Source organism: Echeneis naucrates, chromosome 10 (genome assembly GCF_900963305.1).
Source record: "Echeneis naucrates chromosome 10, fEcheNa1.1, whole genome shotgun sequence".
Taxonomy (NCBI): Eukaryota; Metazoa; Chordata; class Actinopteri; order Carangiformes; family Echeneidae; genus Echeneis; species Echeneis naucrates.
Window position 1 is genome coordinate 6,135,031 of NC_042520.1, and position 24,139 is coordinate 6,159,169.

General features: G+C 42.3%; 1 protein-coding gene across 1 annotated transcript in view; it reads right to left on the bottom strand.

Moving 5' to 3' along the window:
- fgfrl1a (fibroblast growth factor receptor like 1a) overlaps positions 1-24,139 on the bottom strand; it is a 58,973-nt gene that overhangs the window by 16,383 nt on the left and 18,451 nt on the right. Inside the window, exon 3 of the mRNA XM_029512334.1 lies at positions 18,959-19,231. Coding sequence (XP_029368194.1) covers positions 18,959-19,231 — 273 coding nt within the window. The remainder of the gene's footprint in view (positions 1-18,958; positions 19,232-24,139) is intronic.

The following is a 24,139-nucleotide window of genomic DNA, read 5'->3' on the forward strand; positions in this document are numbered from 1 at the left end:
TCGATACTTGATGTTTTTGTGATTTTGAATTTAATTTCAGTCCCTGCAGGGAAATTATAACTGTGATCTTTATACTGGAGCCCCTTAGAGTCACCAGACCATGGGATCTTTCTTTAATTCCCCCTCCATCTCTCTCTTACACACACACACATACATCACAGTGATTTACACCCATGCCTGTGGAGAGGCTGTGTAGCCTTATGGAAATCATTATAACTTCCACCGCTACATAGTCCTCAATTAACAGCATGAGAGAGAAAGAGAGGCAACAAAATGGGATCTGACTGACTTTTAAAGGAGGTCAAGCGGCAGCCCGGACGCAGCTGAAAAGACAGAGCTGGAGAGAGGAAGGTGACAGTGAAGAAAGAGATTTATTAAGTGTAACCACCGAACAGACAGTCGGTGTTGAGCAGACAGTTAAGTGAAGTTAACTGCTGTGCAGCGCAACAACAACCGCTTACATGACAGCTTATGTAATCATGTGTGTGTGTGTGTGTGTGTGTGTGTAGGTGCAGAATATTTAGTGGGCATAGCAATGATGTTCAAGGTGATGCGATTTCCTGCCAGATCATTAAATCACTGAATCAGAGTTTCTATGTTTAAATAACAGTCATAAATGAAATCTTTTTCTCTGAAGTGTACCTGGAATGTCTGATCTCATTATCCGTCATCATGATACAGACGCGTACACAGCAACAAACACCTGACAGCGTTTTCTGCGGACAATATTCAGCCCCCTACCCCCTTCCGCTTGTCTTTGCACCCTCTGGACATGGACAGGAAAACAACAAACCTTTTAATGGATGCAGCTTTACGATGCTATTTTCAAATGTGATTACAAGTTGTGATGTTCTGAATTTAAACTGTCTGAAATATGATGAACAAACGCAAAAGGTACAGCTGGAAATGACTCACACACACACACACACACACACACACACACTGCTTGGCACAGTGATCTGGTGACGTATTCTCTGTTTGCAGATTTAGGTGGAGGAGTCAGGAAAAACAGAAGGAGGCTGAGGATATTAATATATTGTTGAATTCAGTATATTTATACGGAAAAATAATAGTTACATTATCCACAGTATTGTGGCTCCTGCATAATAACGACATCAATAACTTCAGTACTGACTAAAAAGACCGAGATCATCTGATGATAAAGAAATACGACTGACTGAGAGGTGAAGGACAGCGAGTCTGATCACTTATTGAGCCACAATGGGCTCACTTAGTGTTGGAGTCCCTGTCTACCAGCGTAAAATCCAAAAATAAATCACATATCCAAACGTGCTGGAAGTGTTCCCCAGAGTGCATTCGTGCATTTTAACTTTTTTTTTTTTTTTTTTTTTTTTAGCGGGATCTGTAACACGAACTGTTTTGATCAGAAGTACAGTTGACATGTAGCTTTTGAACTTCAGAGTGAGAGTTTTTCCAAAGACACTGGATCCAAAACGGCTTTCATCATCAATTCATATCACATCTTAAACTGAGTTTTTTATTTATTTTTTTTTTTTCTTTCATGGAACAAAATTTGCCATGTTTAACTCATAATTGAATTAGGTTAGCATCAGACTGTCTGTGAAGCACTTTGTGGGTTAGACAGAGCACAGTCTGTTCTGAGACCCGGCAGCTGGAGCAGAACTCTGCAGAAAAGCACCAGAGGTTTAAAAACACTGTCCTAACACTGCATCTTTGTTGCAAATGGTTTTTGAGTTTTTGAGTGCACGAAAGACCCCCCCCCCACCACCACCACCACCCCGATACCCAGCCCCTCTTTGATCCACGGTCCACCAAACTTTCACTGACTCAGGTTAAGTAGAGTTTTGGAAGACGACTGTCAGAAAAACAAACACACAACATCTTTGATGATGGTGAATATCTACAGCTGATCAATTACTACTTATGAAGTCAATCAAAGCTAGATCCAATGACGCATTCATGCAAAAAGGGATGAATGGTGTACATGTCCAGCCACAGTTGTTTTTTTAGTGGCAGCACATTGGAGAAAGAGAGAGGTAGTCTTCATGATAATTATCGTTTAGGGGGCAACGTTTCAACCATTAAAGTCTTTGCCAAGTTAAAAACTTTGACTAAGACCTTGACTTTCAGAGAACTGGCAAATTTAATCATTAAATCAATCTTTTTTGAATGAAGTAGTTTCATTATAAAATGGCCAATTTTTGTTATTCAATAATTCTAGTCACGTTAGAAAACATAAAGTGAAAACAGCCAGCTACATGGAGGGACATGTCTGCTCATCGATATGAGGAGCTTTTCCTCTAGGGGCATTTTACTGCTTTTATAAGCTTGTGCCCAGCTGCTCTGGCTGTGCAAGTTGGGCTTACTGCTCCAGCACAAACCAAGCGAGAACATATCAGACTTATCTCACTCATAATCCCATGCTCTGCACCTTCTCTGTCTGCGTTCTCTCCCTGCAGGAGTAAACACTGACTCCGTATGTTTCTACAGTCCAGTTCAACAGAGCTCTGTTTTGCTTGCAGACTAAACAGAAACAGTTTCAGGGAGGAACCTTTTGTACGGCAGCATCACGTTGGAGAGAGAACAAGGCACATAAAAAGTGGAGGTGCAGGCTGCTACAAGTGTGTGGATCAGTGTGTGTGTGTGTGTGTGTGTGTGTGTGTCTAACTCTGAGCAGGGCTCTGTATTTCCTGAAGCCCAGTGGACTGCAGTTTGATCTTGTGCCATGAATGGGCTCAACACACTAATTACAGCCACCTGTGTGTGTGTGTTGGTGTGTGTGCGTATGGTGTGAGTGGATACATGAGGGAGGATGACTGTATGATCATGAAAAAAGCAACCTGCTGTTTCCACTCTGTCCACACACACACACACACACACACACACACACACACTCACACAGGAAAGAAATAACGTAGCGTCATACTTAGAGGAGGCAGAGGTGCTGTTTTCCACTTAACCTTCAGTGTGTGTGTGTGTGTGTGTCTGTGTGTGTGTTCTGGTATGTGTCAGGCCTTTTAAACTCACGTTGGCCTTGGCTGTATCTTTCAGCCTGGCAGTCTGAGCTTGTCTATCCAGCTGTCAGTCTCTCAGGAAGTCCAGGAACCAGAAGCGATATTAAAACATATTAAAACAAAACCAGCAATGAAAAACAACAACAACAAAGACCCAAACAAAACACACAAACAAACAAAAAACATGATGATTTTAATCATGGAGAGCAGCACTGAATGAGATCGACTGGAGCTGCTGCCAGTTGCTTCACCGATGCATCAGACCTCTGACACTGTGCCCACCACAAATTCTTTAAAGCCTCTCAGCAGATGTACTTTCCATGTGTGCACCAGCGTGACGCACATCTTCAGTGTATACGGCAAAGTGTCTCACTCTACACGTGTGGACGTGTAGAGTGAGACACCACAATTAGGCCATCTAAATGGACATCAACCCTAACCCAACTGACTGCCTCGCTTCTAAACACACCTTCACCGCGATGTTTATCCCATTCATCTTAAACATATTCCCGGACCATCTGTTTCTCATGTACCTGACCCACCAGACACCACGAGCTGCTTTTACTACAGTCATTGGATGCGTATAAATTGATTCACCACTGCTGGCGCTCATCTAAATTCCTAATTTCTCTTGAAAATCCTCAATAAGCTAACCGCTCCAGGTAACTAATTTGAGCCAGGGAACAGAGTTATGGCTAAAACTGCTCCGCAATAAAAATCTGTTCCAGGAAGTAAGCGCTACGCCCCTGAAGGCTGAAAATAGGCCCAGATCCCTCAGCACTGCAGCGTTTATAGATCCATTGTGCAGCAGCACAGTGCGCTGCGGTGCTCTAAATAACAAACCGGACACCATCCTAAATTACAACATTACAACATATTGTATTTCTACACGGCTTGCTGTCAATCTCACCTCTGCTGTCGAAGGACTAACGCCACGGTGAATTCTCCGTCATCGTATGCTGTTCATAGGGCCTGTTGGAGGCAAAACGGATGACTATCATTTTTATTTCACGCTGATTTCAATTTTAACGGCATCATTTTTAGCTAAGAGAGAGGCAGCAGCTGCCAGTTTACCATCTGCCGTGTCAGCTGACTGCTGCCGGTTAATCGCTGGGTTCAATCTGACCAAACGGTTGTTTAATCATTCGTCTTATAAAATCTGGGCTTTTTTCACTGGTCATAATTTGGTTTTTGTCGTTTTCGTTTTTATGCTGTTGCAATAATCCATTTCTAACTGTTGTGTGTGATACTTTTTTGGCCCTGTGATCACGAAAACAAAGACTAGCCAGGAAATGTCAGAAGTTATACCCTGCTGTGACTGCTGGAACATATCTGGTTTCCCGAAGAAAAAAAAAAACCCAAAACAAAACAAAAACATTACAAAACCAATCAACCAAGCCCAAAAAAGAAATGTAAGGTACATCACATGAAGTAGTAGTCTTTCACAGTTGATTTCTCCTCTGGGTATCGTTGAATATGAAACTAAATCCATACCTACTTTCCTACTGCTGATTCTGGCCCCTAACTTCCACGCAAAGAAGCAAAAGAAAGGAAAATTTTCCACTGGGGATCTATAACGTATCATATAGTGATTCTGATTGTGAAGTATTTTAGTGAAGGAAGAGAGTCGAACTGTGCTGTTTCCAGCTGACAAAGCACAAATCTCGCCCCATTCGATCTCCATCTGATTTTTATCCAAATACACAATATGTGATTAACGTGCCACATTTTTGCGTGGCATTAATAAATTCAGATCCACTTTCCTGCAGAGTTCCTTGTAGATTGAACTCTGGTGTATTCTTAGATGCTGCCGAGAGGCACGAGCCATTTGCCCTTGGTGGTCGGGCTTAAGTTAACTACAAGGCCTGGGTTTGGTTATGACATGAAAAATGTTGAGAAAACCAACAGAGAGAAAACACACAAAGAACCCCGGGCTCCTCCAATGCTGAACATGGACTGTGTCAGAGTGTAAAATATCAACGGAGCGATGAAATAACATACAGGCGCGGGCACAAGTGGTTCCCCTCTCTGTACTTACTCATAAACGTATGAGTAGGGATCAAGTTTTTGGTTTTCTGTGTCTGTTAACACAAATCTGGATGCGGACAAATTAATTTTGCTGTTTTAAGACCGGGAATAAATGGTAGCCACGTTGCCTAGCCACGTTTCCCCCCCCCCCCCTTTCTCTTTTCCATATGTGTGTGCCTGTGGAAGTGCGTTCTTCTCCGGATGTCCAGCGCGTGTGCTTAAACACAAAGCTGTTTTACATCACTGTTCACACTTCATTGAAGGAGCAGCAGGGTCAGGCATGCAACACTGACTAAGATTTCCCTAAAATGGAGACGTCACGCAGGACTCAAAGGACGCAAATGTGCTGCGGCAGCTAAAAGCCAAAAGCATTTACCGTCCACCTGGAAGATTTACATAATGAAGGTGATTGAGTCAAGGACAGAAATGATACGGGGGGGAAATTACTAAATTACTTCATGTCCACCGTTCACGGGGGGCCCTGAGATCAGAGTGGAAGTGGAAACAGCGTGTTTGTGTAGATATGTGACACACCAGAGGTAAAGCTAGGAATCTTTATACCGGAGCCGACGATGGTGACAACCTATGAAAACAACCAGATAAAAAACTTAATCATAGAAGACAGTTGACACTAATATGACAAATGTGTCTCACCAAACCCTTCAAACCGGTTTTTTTTTTGTTGTTGTTGTTTTTTTTACACGTAGTGCCAACAGTGCGTGGCCATTTAAAAAGGTTGCTCTCCTGTTACTCTCCAATGCACCTGTCGAATAGGTTATTAAACATGTGGTCAACAATGTGCTTTGTAGTTTTCAGTATGATTTATTTCTGTGGATGTTGTCTTTGTTAACTCTCCAGTTAAAAAAATTAAAATAAATAAATAAATAAAAATGTAGTGACTCATTCTAAAATAAGTGCTTGTTGTCTGGGAGTTGTTAAAAAGGTACAGAGCAGCTGCTGCCAACCTGAGGGTCAGGGTCACTCAGAGGAGTTGTGGGATAATTGAGGTTGCAAGATGACAAACATGAGAGCAATGAAGGAAAGAAATTCCTTTTGTTGCATTTTTTTTTCCTCTGTTGGTTTTTGTTTAAAAATCGAACAGTTGTCTTTTTCAGCCCTAAAATGAATTGTAAAAATGCACGGCAGCTGCGGCTCAGGTGGTGCAGCAGTCTGTTGATCTTCAGCTCTTCCAGTCTGTGCGTCAAGGTGTCCTTGGGAAAGATACTGAATTGCCTCTGTATTTATGTGTGTGAATGGTGCGTGGGTTGTTACATGCGTAGGAAAAAGCTTCGTACTGATGTGTGCATGAATAGGCGAAGTGCTCGATGAGACTTTATGTTTAAGTGTACCAATTAACACAATGAGACGCAGTCGCTGATTTGTTTTAAGGGATTTCAAGATAGAACGTGTGGGTGAGAGCTATGTTCTGATAGGATTCAGATCCAGACAATTGCATTTTTTAATTTTCTCCAAAATCAAAAAAAATCATTGCTCAAAAATAAATGATGTCCCGTCAGTTACGCATTTCCTCTCTGCTTCTCTCTCAGTGCACTGATGGAAGGGGAAACAACTTGCTAATTTGCTTGTGGCATTAAACAGCAAAGACGTTTGGTCAAAACACAGGAGAATAAATCTTCACAGCATGTTCAAAGAGTTCCAGGCTGTAAACAAGTGATTTAATGAAGAGAATAGTTGTATAAATACGTGTCTTTGCCCAAATGCGTTTGGACATGTGTACAAAATGTGTACTTTTTCCCAGTGTTCAAGATCATCTGTGTGCATTTATGCGTGCATGTGCCTTGATGCGAAGGCACTATCTTGTCCTTGCATCAAGGCGCACACAGGTTGCGAGTGCGCGCTCGTCCAGCTGCTGAATGTGTAACTCTAGTAAACATCAAGGCAGTGCTTTGCTTTGCTGAATTAATGAATCTCTCCCATCCGTCGACACGCGCCGCCGATGAAACACACACTGCCGGCCTCAGTTCGGCACTTTGAACTCTCAATCATCCTCCTGCGTCGTGCCCACCCTGCTCGTCCCTGTATCAAATTATACTCCAGCTAAATGGCTACTCATTAGTGCTGTGGTAGTTTTCTCTTCATTTGACCTCTTTCTCATCTTACATTCCTGAATTAATTTCTGAGGCAGGCACAAGGTGTGATCGCAGCTGCGGTGATGCCAAATGAGGTCGAGGAGATGTGAAGAAAAGTTTCTGTGCTTACTTACCAACACAAAAGAAAGCCTTCCTCTTAATTTTTGTTCAAATCATTCATATTCAACAGATCTACTTTTTACTATTCATCCCTTATTCCTAATGGCTTTCCCTTTTGTGCCTTTGACAGTTTCCAATTAACTCTTTCTTCGCTCTTTCAGTTCTAACTTCACCTGGTTTATCATCTGTTAAACCACAATCAACCACCGAACCCCAAAAAGTTAGGCAGGGGCTCCTATTTAATTAGACAAAATCCATCCATCCGTGCTTTTGTGCTCATATGTACAGGCAGGTATGTACACATGTAACCAGGCATCCATACAGGAGAATAATCCAATAATTATAAATCATTTGTGGCTTCGACGTGAACCAGGGTGCTAACTGCTGCTTTGATCGGTCCAATGTGATCCCTGCTCTCATGGAGGAGTCAGGAGGAGAAGGACAAGTCACACTTTCCGACAACTAAAGAAGCTTTAGTTTGACTACGTCACATGCATGCGCACGAGCATGTTTAGACTTGTTTGTTTGCAGTCAACATACTAGCATGTATGATTGTTTCTGCACAGATCTGCATTCATGCTAGCAAGTGTGGTAGCATGCACTCACATGCCCATGTGTATGCATTTAAGTGAAGGTGTGTGTGTGTGCTCAGATTGTGCGGTTGTACTGTTTAACTTCAAAGATGCTGGCACGCTCTGCTGTGTGAGGCTACATGCTGACAGGCTGTCTTTGATGAACAACTATTTACAACAATGTAAAACTAGTCCACTCATCATGATGCCCCTGCTGGGCGACGTTTCAACATGACTCACCCGACGCCTGCTTTGTTCAACACCCATTTATGTTACTCTAAGCTGTTTTTGGATTAATGGTAATGCAGCTTTTTATCTTCGCCCAGCGGGATGCTTTCTTCAGTGAGGCAGATGATTTTGTAAATGTTGCTCGAAGTTTGGACTTTGGGTAACTGGGCAACAGAATGAATCAGGAAGTTTGCCCTTACTGTATGTAGGTCAGTTTATGTCTCAATAAGCAACATGCACTTGTGCTCAGAACAAAAAAAAAAATCTTCTCATCAACTGATGCATTTCAGAGTGAACTGACTTACCAGTTCTTTTCCAGCTTTTATTGAATTGCTGAAATGGTGGCACTAAAGCTTAAAAAAAAAAAAGCTAAAAGTTTTGGATCAATGCAGCAGAAAAGAGTAGTAGTACGATGGAAGGAGGTGTGCATGGGATGACAGCGGCTTAACTCTGCGGCTTGTTCTCGTCATTTAAGGACATGTCTGACAACATCTGCATATCTTCCGCTCTTCCTTTCCAGTCGTCTTGCTTCTGTTTCCATTTGTTGTGAGAGCTTTGGTGTTCTGGCCAAGAGGAGCTACAGCAGAGCACCAACAAGGACACAGATGGCTTGTCACGGTGGCTTAAACCTGACAAATGTCGGCATAAAGCGTTCTTAAACCCCTATCAAAGCAACGCATGGATGTTAGCCATGAATGAAAGTGGGGCCACTCAAAACCTCTGCAACTCAAAGGAAATAAAAATGCCTAGAATTCAGTGTGTTAAAATTTTGAAAGAAACAGAAAGGATGAAATAATTATTTGGAAATTATGTTTGAAACAAAGAAATAAACAAAGCTCTTGAATCCACAAATATAGTGTACACACACAAATGCAACATGGAGTCAGGAGGAAGGAATGTAATGAAGAGATTATGGTCATGGCCACAGAGTGTGTGTGTGTGTGTGTTTGTCTGAGTGTGTGTGCACGTGTATCAGTTTTCAGCATGCTGTCACACTGATCAAAACTTCAGCCTGATAGCAAAGGCGCCGCAGATCCATCGCTGTGTTTGCCCAAGAACCATGGGGAAAAGCGCACACACACACACACACACCTCATCCTGACAACACAGAAAAAGCATATTGAGCATGCATTTATGTGAAATACAACGCGATGGAATGGAGAGACATCATGCAAGTGAGTACACATACACACGCAGGCGCACACAGACACACACACACCTGATGTTTCAGAACAAAAACAATCTCATTTCTTGTTTTATAAATTCATACACATTAAATATAAATGATGTGTAATTCAGGTTTCTGTCTGCAGCCATTTTCTATAATCGTTATTGTCTGTCTGCCTCAGGTATGTTAAATGTTTAGAAATGAGAGCGATAAAGCCTTTTATCAAACTTCCTGGGGCTGAGATATGGCCTTAAAAACTGGTTTAGTCTACCCGCCTTCGACGACCATGTGACAAGAAAACACAGAATACGCAACAAGACTTATCAAATCCAGATAAAACACTGGCTTTGGGATACATAGCTGAAACTGTGATAAACCATTGGATAAGTCAAACAAGTTTTTCCATGCTGCTGCTTTTTTATCGACCCTCTCAGTCCCAGCATTTTTCCTCGCATCCTGCTCATGTGTTGTCTGTGGGATGAGATTGAGAGAGCTGTACCGGCCAGAAAAGCAGACTTGGAGAGGTGGGGGGGGGGGGGGGGGGTCCTGTGAGCACAATTCGCTCTTCATGCTGTCATTAAGACATCAAAGCAGCTGCAGAAGATACAGGGCTTTTCAGTGCTGACACAAATGCATTCTCTGGGAGAAGAGTAACGAATGAGAGAAAAACAGAGGAGAAAAGAAAGGAGGGAAGAGGAGGAGGGATGTTGCATGCTGAAGAACCAGTCTTTGGCTTTGATGATGGCGTAAGAGTGAAGCAGCAAGAAGCAGACAAAAGTTTCTAAAACTTCAAAAGAAGCCTTTTTGTAGCGCAGGTCTGCTCTCTTTCTCCTTGATTCTTCCTTTCTTTTTCTCTCCCTCCTCTCTTCAAACAGTCTTTGCTAATTGCCAGACCCTGTTATGCCCCTTCGTACGCTCTCCAAGCCTCTCAGGTCTATTGAGCGGGGGGGGTCCTACAGAAGGAAGGCCTAATAACCCGCTCAGAGTGGGACAATAGAGCCTGCAGAGCAAGCGACAAAATCCCAGTCCTAATGAGAAAAGACTCCTTCAGCGAACAAGCAGGTTTGTCAATAGACAGGCCGATGATGGGGGTGGGGGTGGTGGTGGTGGCGGGGGGGGCTCAGTATATGTCCGAGTGTGTTTTTGGTGTCTAAGTTATAGGCACATTTATGTTTATGTATGTGTGTGGTTAGGATGCGAGTCCTGTGAGAGAAGTAAACAAGACAAACTAGAATATCGAGTAGAAAACTGTTAAGAGAGACGCAGGACGTGAGTGCGTGCATGTGTGTCTGCGTGTGTGTATGCTGGTACCTCCTGAGGGTAACAATAGTGAACAGGACTAATCCTCCAGACCATATAATGGCCACTAAGCTGTCTATTCAGACGTGCCTGCCTCCCCCTGCTAACTGCTGTGATCACTCGCGAATACCCACGCTCACCCACTTGCACTCATTTCCTCCCTTCTCTCCTTTTCTGCTTCTTTCTTTCTTTTCTGAATCGTCTTCGTCAATTTTCTCTGCAAAGTCCTGCAGAGTTTCCAACTTGATGCATCTATCCTTAGTTTTAAATACTTTTGTGTCTAAACAGAGATGGAACACACAAGTCCTGTGTCATAAATTCATGAGGTTATTAAAAAAAAAAAAGACGTGCTGGTGGTGTGAACATCAAGGCCATGTGACACAGAGACACTATTTTAACAAAACCTGATTGAAGTGTCAACTAAAGATTTAGAAAATTTTGACCCTTTCTTTCTATATCTCGTACCAACGGCTCGTCCTTCCTCTTTATCACCCCCCTCCTCCTTATGTCTCTTGCCCCCTCACCTCGTCCTTGTACTCCTAATTATTCCTGCTGTGTTTTTGTTTGTGCGTGCGCGCGAACGAGTGTTTGGATTGATGAGGTTTGGGGGAGGTTAACTCCTCCGCTGTGAGAATGTGGAGTGGTCGTTGCGTGTAAGGGACACATCTCCCACAAGCACTGGCTTCAGACACACTGAATGTCTCCTTGAAAGGATTTGTGGATGCCTTTCACGTCCTTCTCTGTGAACTTTCCATGCATTTTCACATGTTTAGGCAGTTACTTTTCCACATTATGCAACAGCAACAAATCAAACACAGATTTACAAAGTGTCTTTTCTTCACTTGAAAAAGCCAAAGTGATTAAACGCTAATTACTTTCTAATTTCACTGAGTCATGCAAGAACCAAAATAGACTTTTCAAAAACTGGTGAACTGTTTATTTGGTCATTTAAATTTTTACTCTTTATGACAGATTTTAGTCCACAACAAAAGCACACTGAAGTTCAATATCAACGAACCAGATTCTCCTCCACCATATTTTTGTATTTCTTCTTCTTCTTGCTCTCTTTTCTTGTCCCATTTTATTTTTTACTACTACTGCACTCACACTTAACAGTTTGGTCTTCATTAGATTTAACAAACTGAGGAACAAAGATACTTTGAAGTAGCTCACATCCCCAAATATTCACTTTCACACAGCATTAGGTCTATTTGGGGACCGTATGTACCTCATGACATGAGCAATGGTTCAGTAAATGATCCATGTTGAATTGTGTTACATTTGTTTCTTATTATACTTATATATTTTTTTTTTAGTCTAAGGATGCCCACTTTGCCAAAATACACACAAAGAAGTAAAGTTACACCTCATATTGGCTATGGGAGAGTTGCTGTGGAAACCATGAGTGAAAACACATTTGCTTGAGACTTTGTGAACAGCTGGCAGATGAAGTTGGAGGTAGATTCCGCCCTTAAAGTGAATTTACAAAGGATGGAAGTGCAGAAAGAGGCAGAGTGAGGGGGTTGGGCGGACCAGGGGTGATGTGGAGAAGCTGGGAGGAAGTCTTGAAGCTAAAACCAAGAATTGATCCATATAACGTGTCTGTTTTCTGGATAAATTCAAAATCAGCTTCGGAAGTATAAGACGACATCAACGGTTCTCTCTGGTTCAGACACAGTAAATCTGACTCAGCATAAATGTAGCATGATACCACACTTGAGCGAGAGGAGCTGGAAGATTTGTTTGAAGGAATGTGGACTGAAGAGATTTCAAGCTGCAATGAGACTGTGAAAATGTAATTCTCACTATAGTCCTAAAGAAAACACCACCTCTTCCTCTTCAGAGTGACTCACTGCTTGGGCCTCGAGAAAACGGCTCACTGACTGATAGATGGCATCTTGAATGGGGAACTGGACTCAAAGCTAGCAGAGAGTATTTAGGACAGATTAGGAGTCTAAGAGAGCTTAACTTGGCATAAAATCGGTAGATTCAGGCTGCACTCGCTCACTTGCACACACACACACACACACATATACCGATGCAAATGGAGCATGAAGGCAAATCAGAGAGAGAATGAGAAGGTGAAAGACGCTTGAAAGAAAAGATGCCTTCTATCAGCTGGTGGAGGTGAAAGAGAGGTAGGCAGGAGAAAGGACGAAGAAGGTAACAGGCTGGCTTTGGAGGAAAATCACCTCTGTCCAACGTAAGTAGGTTACGTTGGAATATAACTGACTTACAGGCTTCAACAGGCCCAGAACAAAATGAAATTTTAATGAGTTGTTTATTGCTATTTCAAAACATTTCATAAACTGAACAAAAGAGTTGCATTGTGAAAACAACGAAAGCTGATTATTTTCTGGCAGTGCGTGCTCTTAGCGAACCCTCCCTCTTGACATAAATGTTCGGGAATGTATGCATTAAGTATTCTTCACTTTGCACATGAAATTATTTTTGTGTTGGCCCATGTAAGCACGAGGTGTGTTAAATTAATTACAACATAAACAGTTGATCTGAAATCTTCAAGCAGAATGAAAACCATGTTTCTGTATTTTCAGGAGGTTGACGTAAAGTGTTTTTGTTCTTTTGATAATGGAGCTGGAGTTTCTACAGATACAGCCAATTTACCTCTCTTTATCCATACAGCATTTTGGATGCCTCATCATGTTAGGACTTGGATTCTAATTTTCTTTTTTTTTTTTTTGTTTGTTTGTTTGTTTCTCCAGACTTGTTGATGTCTTCAGACTGAAGCCAGGAAAGATTTACTCTTTCTTTTCTCTGTCTTTCCGTCCAGTCCATCTTCTTTCCGTGTCTCTGCTGTAAGTGAAACGAGGCAGAACGAAAGGATGTGGGATAGACAGCCGTGAAATGGAGGCCAGGGCCCCTAAGTAGTGTGCAATCTTTTCTATTTTGTTCACATCTGTCAGTGAGGTGTGTGTATGCGTGAACAGGCACAGGTTTTTTTTTTGTGTTTTTGTTTCTGTCCCGTCTTGTTGCCTTATGGACAGATACAGTTCATATACCTCTGTGAATCTGATGTGTGTTTGTCTTTACTGGACTCAACAATGAGGAAAACTACTTTTAAACTCAACTCCATTCTGTCGTCCCTTTGTGTGTGACTCCACCGTCCCTAACACTGTGTTTTCATATGAGCACAAACACACACACATCCACCAGCATGTTTACATCTCTGCTCACCGCAGTGCTACCCCGATTTCCGGAGGAACCGCTTTGTCTACAGCGCTGTGAGGGCGGGATGTTGTTACAACAGGAGGACCAACATGAACAGAGAAGACCTGATACTGCGACTCTGGGAATGACTGTGACATATTTACACGTCCTCTTTCATCTCATGCATGTTTTATAATCAGAAACAAAATCAGCTGCTGAGCTTTGTAAAAGTCGAACCCGTATCCGGCAATTAAACCTTTCAAAGTTTCAAAACACACTTTCATTACTGCTGGAGACCTTTGTTGGATGTGTATGTGTTTGATGACTTCCGAATGAAAGGCTAAAGGCTAAATTTTTTATTCAAAAATAAAACAAATGTCCACTAACCTCTGTTTTTATTTATCTGAGTGAAACTAATTTAAATGAAGAGACACAAAGGAGATCAAGGAGGAAACTTCTGCAGTAGGCAGAAATACAGTCGAGGACAAGACCAGCTTAACCACTTGATGATTTCTGGACACCATTTTAAAATAGCATATTTTTCATGTTCTGTAAATCAGGATTGAGACCGCCCTGAAAAAAAAAAGAAAAAAAAAAAAAGAAAAAAATCCCCCATGTGGCCTCAAACCCTCAAATGAACACCAACCGAGCGGTTCCTCCAAACCAGAGAGCTGCAGCTCCAGGTTCACTCCACGCATTTTTCTGCCATTAGTCAAAAAAAAAGTGATGCGTGTAACCTGAGCAGAAGAATCTGAAGGTAAAAACAAACTCCTCAACACGCAACACACTCACACACATTTGGAAAACCACAGTAAGACGCTGAGGCACAGCTGCCCTAGGTAGGTGGGTGAGGGCGTGTATGTGTGCGTGCTTTTAAGAAAGAGATTGTGTTATTCGAGATAGCTTTTATTCATTTCTCTGTGTATGGCTCATTCTCATTAGACTGCAAACCTTGGCCACCTCCACATCCTCTCCAATTAAAAAAGCTGAAATGTGAGAACACAAACACAGAGAAGGTATCAGGATGGAGGAACTGAGGGATAGAGAGATGATGTGTGCCTGCAACCTGATCTGATGTGTTTCTGGCTGGAAGACAGCTGCAGTCTCACACACGCAATACAGTTCAGCGGGGAAAGAGCACAAATCACTTTTAAAAAACTGGATGTTGAGGTAGACTGAAGTAATCTAAAGGTTTTCAGTCCGATAATTGCTGTGACACAGTTTAGGAGTCAGCTGTGAGATGTAAGAGTGTGTATGAAGTGATTGTTTATTTTAGTAAATCTAAGCAGTATTAGCAAACTAATCCTGGCACTTTTGTCACTTTTCATCCTTCACCTTCATTCCTTATATTTCAACATTAATTAGGTATCTGCCACTCGATGAGCATAAATTATGCGCGTGCTTATTTTTTCAAACATTCATTATGTCTTTGTTTGTTTCTTTGCTTCTCTTTCCTCATTGTTCTACAATTATAACCAGATGTCAGCTGCCAGGGATAAAACTCTTAAATTCCCACAAATAAGCACATCAGACACTTATGAATTGACCTGTACACACACACACACACACACACACACACACACACACACACACACACACACAAGTGGGCATTGATGAACCCAATCATTAAAACTAAAAACTGCAATTTTCCAACCACATGCACTAAAGGCACACAAAAGCAAGCACACACACACACACACACACACACACACACAAAGGCAACCGCACACACACACACACACACACACACACACACACACACACACACACACGACTCCAAACCGCTTCCTTCCTTCTTACGCACGGCTTCCCAACTCTGCTCCAGACACGCTCCCATTGTCATCACATCTGGTTTGAACTATAAATTTTCAGGCATTCATCGGTGAGTAGGGGGGGGCGTCAATTTCGTACAGGCTTGAGGAGAGCAAGAAGAAGAAGATGGGAAAAAACGAAAGACAGGTCAAGAAGCACAGTAGGAGGAAGAAATAAGACGTCTTTTTTGACAATCCGTTTTCTCAAACAGAAGAAAAAAAAAATCTTCTCAGTTTCACTTTACTGGTGGTCCCATGAATGGGCACACATCACCGCATACATACACATGTACACAATCCCTAAAATAAACAAGCACACACACACACACACACGGGCTGTTTACTCATGCAAACATTTTCCAACCCACACAATAAAAGAACAAATACTTCAAGGAATCCTCTAATTTCCCCCCCACTAACAAAAGCCTGCACAAAATGTCTCTACATGACTTCCATCCACTGGGCGGCCGTACAGTGGATGTTTTATGGCAATCAAATGCTGTTACGCCCTTGAAAAATGGGAAACTGTGAAAATATTGATACAAATTAAAATGCAGTCGGGGAAAAATGAGCCGGCTGACTGAGGAAGGAGGAATGAAGGCTGAGATTGAGTGCTAATAGGAAAAAGGTGTTAAAAAATACTTTGGGTTTGAAAGTGAGAGGGAAAGACAATAAGCTGCAGGTGTGGGCTCGTTACTGTGAAACGGAGCGGTCATAGAATAATTGCCATGGGACCACACAAGAGCAGAGCGGAGATGAAAACAGCGAGAGCGAGGCAAGGAGGGGAGGAAATGAGGAGGCAAAGCAAGAGAGCAGAGAGAGAGAGAGAGAAAAAAAAAGAAACCAACGCGAAGAAAACAAGACAAGAACTGTTTGTTTCCATCTCGTAATAATCAGATGCGGACAGGCCATCAGTTCTTAAACGAGGACAACTGCACCCATACATGCAGCCGCTGCCCCCGCGCCCTGGACGTCATTGCCTATGCAGATTGTTCCAGCTATGAAAACACCACTTTCCATGCTAAGTGCCTCTCCAAGGAGATGCTATGGCATGATTCGTGGCTTGAATTACAGAGAGGAGGTCATCTTTGAAGGTTAACCTGCTTCAGCACAAAGTATCTCTGGGTACCATTTGTGCAGTATGTAGTGATATAGCCTCTTATGCTGCATGTGAACTTTGACAGTACAAGTACAGCAGAAAGTGAATACATTTTTTTAAACCACTTTTAAACTTTGGACCAGCATTCTTGTCATGTTGCTGTCACAAGCTTTCTCAGGTTTTGAGTAAACCTTATTGTTAGTTTGTTTTTTTTTTTTCCAAGACGCAGAGTATTTTTATTTTTTTGTGGAGGGAGTTCTTAGAAAATAACTGTAAATTTAAACATCTGACATCTGATCCTGGAAAATATCCATCCAAGGAAGACATGTTTGTGACTCGACTGAACGCTGCAGAACAGCTGGTAAAGTCACTTTGAGATAAGACTGGTCGGGTCACACAAAAACATCTTTCAACTAACCCTCTCCGTGTGTAGGTGATTATTTGGTTGTTGTCTTTCAAAAAAATGAATCTTTAAGGAATAAAATCTATTTTGCTTTGGGATTCCTGGTTTTGCCCGATTTTCAGCATTCAATGAGACGGGACAAAATAAAGTGACAAACTTGTGTGTGTTGTCATGTCATTTGTCTCTGAAATGTGTATGTGTGCATGTGTGAAAGTGAATGAAAGGGACAGTAAATGAGAGAGAGCAAGATGGAGGAGGGCAGAGATCGAGCAGCAGCAGCTGCCTGCATGGATGACCTCAGCAGCAGCTGTTGCCCCCCTGCCCCCCTGCCCTCGGTGTGCCAGCCTGCCTTTGAAGTGCAAGTCGAGACCGACACCGCTGATCCAATCACATGCCACTAACGATTACGATAATGAGCGCAAAAATGATATTAACTCTATTTACTGAATTATGTGGTACAAAATCTTTTGTGCAGAAAACACATCACAGGCCACCTTGAAATGAACCAAAAGTAATTTCAAGCATGAAATCTACTGCACCTATAAGACCAAAACAAGCGCAACACTCTCTTTTGTAACGCCTGGATATCTCAAATCATTATCTAAACGAAACCAGACCTAAAGAAAATCTTAAAACCAAATCCAAGAGCATGCAGAACTATCGATAATAACTCATAATGTGATTCAGTTTTCTCCTCATGGACCCTCCAGTACAATTCACATTTTGATTTAAAACGTTAAGCTGTTATTTAGGTCACCATACTGCATTTTATCGTCCATAATAAATAAGACACAGATATCGGCTGGTGATATCTGTATTAGAGCATTTCACTCATGCTCGTCTTTGAAGCGCCGACGCTGGGCAGAAAGAGATGCTTTAGTCAGATTCTCTGGCAGGCGGTGCAGCCTTAATCTCCCTGTTGGCATCTGCTATACAGACTGAAATCTGACACACACACACACACACACAGCACCTAAACTCATGGAATGAGCACACACAGGGTGTGGAGACACACCAGCACTTCTTAGTATACATGTGGACTGACACTGACTGTCCTCCCTCATGGTATTTTGTTTACATGGATGAGAGTTGTGGGAAGCAGCTATTTATGTCCCAGTAAAGTCCGAAACACACACCTGTACATGAGCAGGACAGATCAGTCCACAGGCTCACAGACAGAAACCACTACATAACAACTACACAAACACACCCAGACACTCTGACAGCTGGCTTAGTCTTCTCGATCCAGAAATGGAAAATGATAACTTCGATGAATAAGAGCAAAACACGACAATGTCTCTTTCATAGCAACATCTAAATCACACACACACACAAAAAATTTACATTCTACTCTACCATGACTTTATCAAATTCTCATTCATAAATATACAGAAACACACAATAACTGCAGTCACAAACAAATGCAGGCATAAAATAAAAAAAAATTTGGGCTTCATTGCTTTGGTTCTGTGTAATAACTCCACCAACCTAACATGGCGAGTTATATCATGGAGGAACTCACAGAGGAGAGTCAATGGGCACGAGCAAGCATAAAAAAATCATCAGGAATGACGACAAGAACAAAAAGTGCCAACTTGTATCAATGAAAAAAAGAAACAAACAAGAAAAGAGACAGATTAACAAAAAGAATAATAACAGAAAGGGATGTGATTTTCTTGTGGATGTCTGTTTCTTTCTAATCAGTCTGTCATCATACAAACGCACACAAACACTCTTGACAAAAGATAAACTTCTTCATACAGCTCCAACCAAAAGAATCATGCAATTTTACTGCGCAATCACAAGCCTGCCTTAAAGAATAAAGGTCATGTGTCTCATAGAAATATGAGACGCTTTCATATAAGATGGCTGTAGTGTGTTTTTCGTACCACTGGTCCAATGCAGTGATGTTTTGTCAGTGTAATTCAAAGGTCTCTACTAGTCTCTGGCGTCACAGGAACATTTTGATTACTCACCTATCACAATGAGTGTGTAGTTGATGTTGACGCTGCCAAAGCCGTTGGTGGCCTTACAGATGTAAGTTCCTGCATCGTCAGTCTCCACCTCTTTAATTCGCAGGGCGTGCTGTAACACCCTGAACCGTGTCCAGCCACTGTGGATGTTGCGGCCGTCTTTGGTCCACATGATGAGCGGCGGGGGGTCGCCCTCCACGGGGCAGGGCAGCTTCATCGTGCGGCCGAGGCGGATGCTCTGCCGATGGACCACGCGCTCTGACACCCTCGGGGGACCTTGGCAACAGACGGAGACAGAGAGAATGATTATCTTTGTTCATGAAATGAGCTCATTGTTCATGTTGGCAAAATTAAAAGTCAACAAATCAGCTTTTTCTTGATTCACTGATGCATCGAAAACTTTGGTCAAATTGGTGAAATTCACATCTGATGTGAGAAGTTAGGATTGTTTTCATAATCAAGTAATCTGCTGATCTGTTCTTATGAACTGAAAATAAAAATGTTAAAATGTTAAAAAACCCCAAAAATCCCCAGAGCCCAAAGCGACCACTATCTTATTTTTTCGGACTTTAAAATATTTATGGATTTTCATACTTGTTGAAATTGCATTCAGGTGTAACCTTCCCAAATAATTAACTGTGTACAGAAATGATCATCTCTCATTGCATCGTGCCTCTTCTCTTGAAAATGCTCCCCATTTTAAGTTTGCAGCAACAAATGAAATTCAAATTGCTTTATTAAATCATTAACATTGAAACAAAAACAGTTTGTTAAACACAAACCCAAGCAGCCAGTGAGTTTAATATCAACCGAGATGTCACGTTGAGACATTAGATCTGGTGTGACCTTGACCACGAAGTAGCTGGCCTACTGTGAAACTGCACACTAGAAAAACAGAGAGGGGTGGGGGAGGGACCTGACTGATGGGAGACCATGTGAGAAAACTAATGAGATGGAGAGAGTTAGAGGTGATGGAGGAATGAATAGCGATCAGGAGGAGGAGAAACAGAGGAAGGAGGAGAGGAAATGAAGGGGATGAGGGAGGATGGAATTAAAGGGAGTACTCCTGAGGACAAAGAGGGAGTAAAATATGGCCAAAAAGAAGAGCGATACTAGAAAAGACAAATAGGAAGATAGAGGGATGGTAGCAGGAGGGAGGTAGGAGTTAGAGGTTCAGTCTTCTGTCTGGCCTCTCATTACTCCTTTTAGGTTAAAACAATACTCTACAAATACAGCACTAAAAACACACAATAGGCCACCATGTAGCGGGCAAAGTGCCCTGACAAGCTACAAAAGGCAATTGTATGGAAACCCATCAGAAAACAGCCGGCTTCAGGTCACGTCCTGCAGGTTCAACGTGTTGAAGGAAGGACAAAAGGTGTTTCATGTCAACAATGCGCCGTATGGAGGCTTATCTGGCTGAACTCTTGTTGTCTGCCAAAGAATAGAAACACATGCAAACATAGACTTAAATTTAAACATCTGAGAGTCTCTTATCACAGAAAATCAACAGCCTGATGCCAGATATTGCATATTGAGCCCTTTAATTTGCCCTTGTGAACAAATGGTTTGATAACCAGCTGCAGACGATTGGAGCATAAGGAAGAGAAAGAGACGTTGGGATGGGGTTGCAGTGGAAAGGTGAGTGACATCACCAGATCTCGACTGCAGCTGTCTGTAACGTCACTAGATTCCCAATATAAGTCCCAATGGCATGAATAGAGATATGCCATCATTACTATTCCTCGACAACTCACAATGAAATTATTATAGTTTTAATCTAAGTGCATTGGAAGTGCCAACAATCTGACAGTTGCAGCCGTAGTAAATGTGCACAACAACAGTAAATGTGATTCTTTAACATTCGCTGTTGAAAAATGAGAAAACTGTCAGCCTTCCCGTGTGCCTAAAGAAATGCTGAAGTTAGTAGTTAGCATAAGGGAGACTTCACATTACGGTCCAACACTGTCCAGCTGTCAGCAAAACAAAGTGGGACAAAGAGCAGAGATTTATTTCCCCCTGTGTGCGGCTGGAGACGCAGGAGATGAATAAGGTGACTGAAAGCAGTATGAATTGAAGGGATTATAAAAAGGGCAAACTGTTACAGTAGTTTCAAAGTGTTTGCTATCGGAGGAGCAGAGGTTGGACACCACGATGGATGGGTGGAGGCGAAATGTGTGAATAAGACATAAGTCACATGGAGGTATTCACAGGAGCCCCCCCACCCCCCCCCCGCTGGTTCCAGCATGGGGTGATGTGCTTGCTTAGCTGTATGGCTTTCTCATCAGGGGCCCGACATTTCACCCGCTCTCCTTTCCCTGCTCTCAACCGCCATCTCTTTCTTTTCTCGACGTCTTGCTATTCATCTTTTGATTTGGAGCTCTCTGTTGCCATTTTATTGTTTTATGTACGTCCCTTTTCCTAATTTTTTTACTTTTACTCCTGTTTCCCGTTTTATTTATTTAATCAATGCGTCCCCTTTCCACATGTCCTCAACGTTGATATTATTTCTTTCATTTTCATCCTTTTATTTATTTGCTGTTCTTCCTCTGACAGAATGAAATGTCATTCTCCTGAACTTTCACTACTCTCCTGTTACCTCTCTCTGTCACCTTTAACCCTTCCCTTCCCCTGACTACCTCCTCCTGTCCTCTCTTATTCCTTGTCATCACTCTCATCGAACCCTCTGCCTCTCCCCATGTTGCTCTCTTACTCCCTGCCCTCTCTTTTCTCTTTCATCGCTCTCATTCACACTGGCGTCTTCATTCGCTGCTATATTTCTTCTCTCTCTTTGAGCTGATTTACTGGTCTCCTGTCTTCTTCAGATTTGCAATCACAACTTCAGCTTCCCCAGTCTTCTCCCCAGAGGATCACAGGAGCAGGACCTTGATCTGAACCTCTCAACTTTCGACAGTTAACCTCTCCTACACTCTCCCTCCTCAACCACATTTCTTCCTCCCCTCCCTCCCCACCCGATGAAGGGAGTTTAGCAGCCTCCTTTCCCCCTCTCCCTTCCCCTCTGCATTGTGGTCCTCCTCCTCCTCCTCCACAGTCCATGACCAGTCTTTTTAAATCTGTCTCCAGGGGCGAAACTGAAACAAGTAAAAGATCTTTTCTTCTCTTTCAAGAAATATATGTGAATTATTTGTGTGTGTGTGTGTGTGTGCATGCGCTTCCATACACATCCAGGTCTTTCCAAACATGAATGCATCACTGAATATCAGTTAATGCAAGAAAAAGACTACACTTACTGTCTATAGTCATAATATACTAAATATGTGTTTCAGCTTATGCCGGGTCGCCTGCATCTTTGTATTTGCGTGTGTTAGTGTGGCAGCAAAGAAAATTGCAGGCTTTTAAAACGTCAGTCTGTTTAGTTGAGGTAAAGCTTGTGGCACTCCCTTGTCTAAAGCTGACGTCCCACCTTGAAGATTGTTTGTCTGCCTACAGACACACACACACACACACACCATGCATGGCCTCCGTGTACAGCGGGGGACTGTGTAGGTTGATTATATGTGCTGCCTGGTATTATGCAGCCTAATGACAGGAATATGCAGCCCACTTCAGACACACACTGCTCCCACAGAGACTGAACCATCCAGCCCTGAGCTGTTTTGGACTGAGAAAGAAAGTCTGAGGGCCAAATAAATCATTTCAGACATTCTGCTCTCCAAGAAGTTACACTCAGAACAACTGCTTATATGGTCATTTAGGCTGCATTAGGCGGCATTAAGTGCAAAAAAAAAAACAAAAAAACAATTCAAATATAAACACGCCATTGAGCTAAAATAATATCAGTCAATTGTTTTTAATGTATGATGCATTCATTCCTGTGATACCTTTGAGGACTGTGGCAAAGTTATATAAATCTTTTCACTTGTCACACACTTGTTCTTGTTAGTTTGACCGAACACATGCTATTAGCACACCTTGATATTTTCATAGCTACCATAGCTGCTAACATCAGCAGATATAACAGTGCAGCGTTTTGTATCAACACACAGTTTAACTCTGTTATCTTTGGTTCTCTACTCTGCATTCCTCATTCACACACACAGGCCACTGCCAGCTAATGTCTGAGCAAAGTGGTATTTTTTAAATTTAGACTCACTAATGCCTTTCCCAGACAATTCCAGGGGTGAAATTTTCTTTGATGGAAAAAGTTAATGCCATTGTTGGCCGACAAGGGAGGATTTCTAACATCGTTTACATTAGAGGTAGAACAATAAACATGTACCCACCAACATGGGGCCACACGAGGCATTTCTTGAACACAGTTGATTTCATTTATATTTTTCTAATTGGTCCGAAAACATCCACTGAAATGGCCAATTTCTGAGATGCATATTTTGACAGTTTGTGACAGCTGAGGCTCGCTCTTTATGTTTTGGTTCTGCATCCAGAGTTTGTTCTTTTAAGCCTCTTAACGTTCCACTGGTCTCTGAGTCAGATGGTCCTACTGAGTCCAACACCGCGTTGTTGTTGGCAGCAAAGCGAGACTGGAGCTGGAGGAAAGAGCAGAGGAATGCTTTTGATGGAGAGCACTTAACAGCAGGACACAGCGTTGATGTACTGCGCAAGGTAGAGGTGTGTGTAGTGTGTGTGTGTGCGTGCGTGTGTTTGTGTGTGTGTGTGTGTGTGTGTGTGTGTGTGTGTGTGTGTGCGTGCGCATATGCACGCATGCTGAGCTGAGTGTCACACTGCGCATTTCTCAAAAGATTGGAGCAGTCGGGAGAGGTCATTATTATCTGATCAGTAATATGCACCTCCTCATTCCTTTCTTATGCTTTGAGATGAGCGCTGAATGAAAGGACAGTTCCTGTCCATGTTCCTCGATGGAAAATTGTGTGCTGTTCTGTTAATTAGCATACATCTGATATTTATACATGGTATTTATGATATTTTGCTGAGACCCCGTGATCCCACGGTGTTTCCTCCTGATCTCTGCTCTTTACATGATGATGATGATCAGTGGTGGCTTGTTTTTGAGTTCAACAGCTGTTTATTTTGTTAATAAAAACTTATCCTGACATCACTGACCCCCAAAAAGCGTGTCTGTCTTCCTCCTGTCCTGTCGCAGACATATGCACAGCATATCTTTCTTTGTCCTGAGGCAACAGGAAGTGTGGTGCGTAGGTACACGTTGAGTCGTCCTCCTCAGGTGCACACACACACACAAAA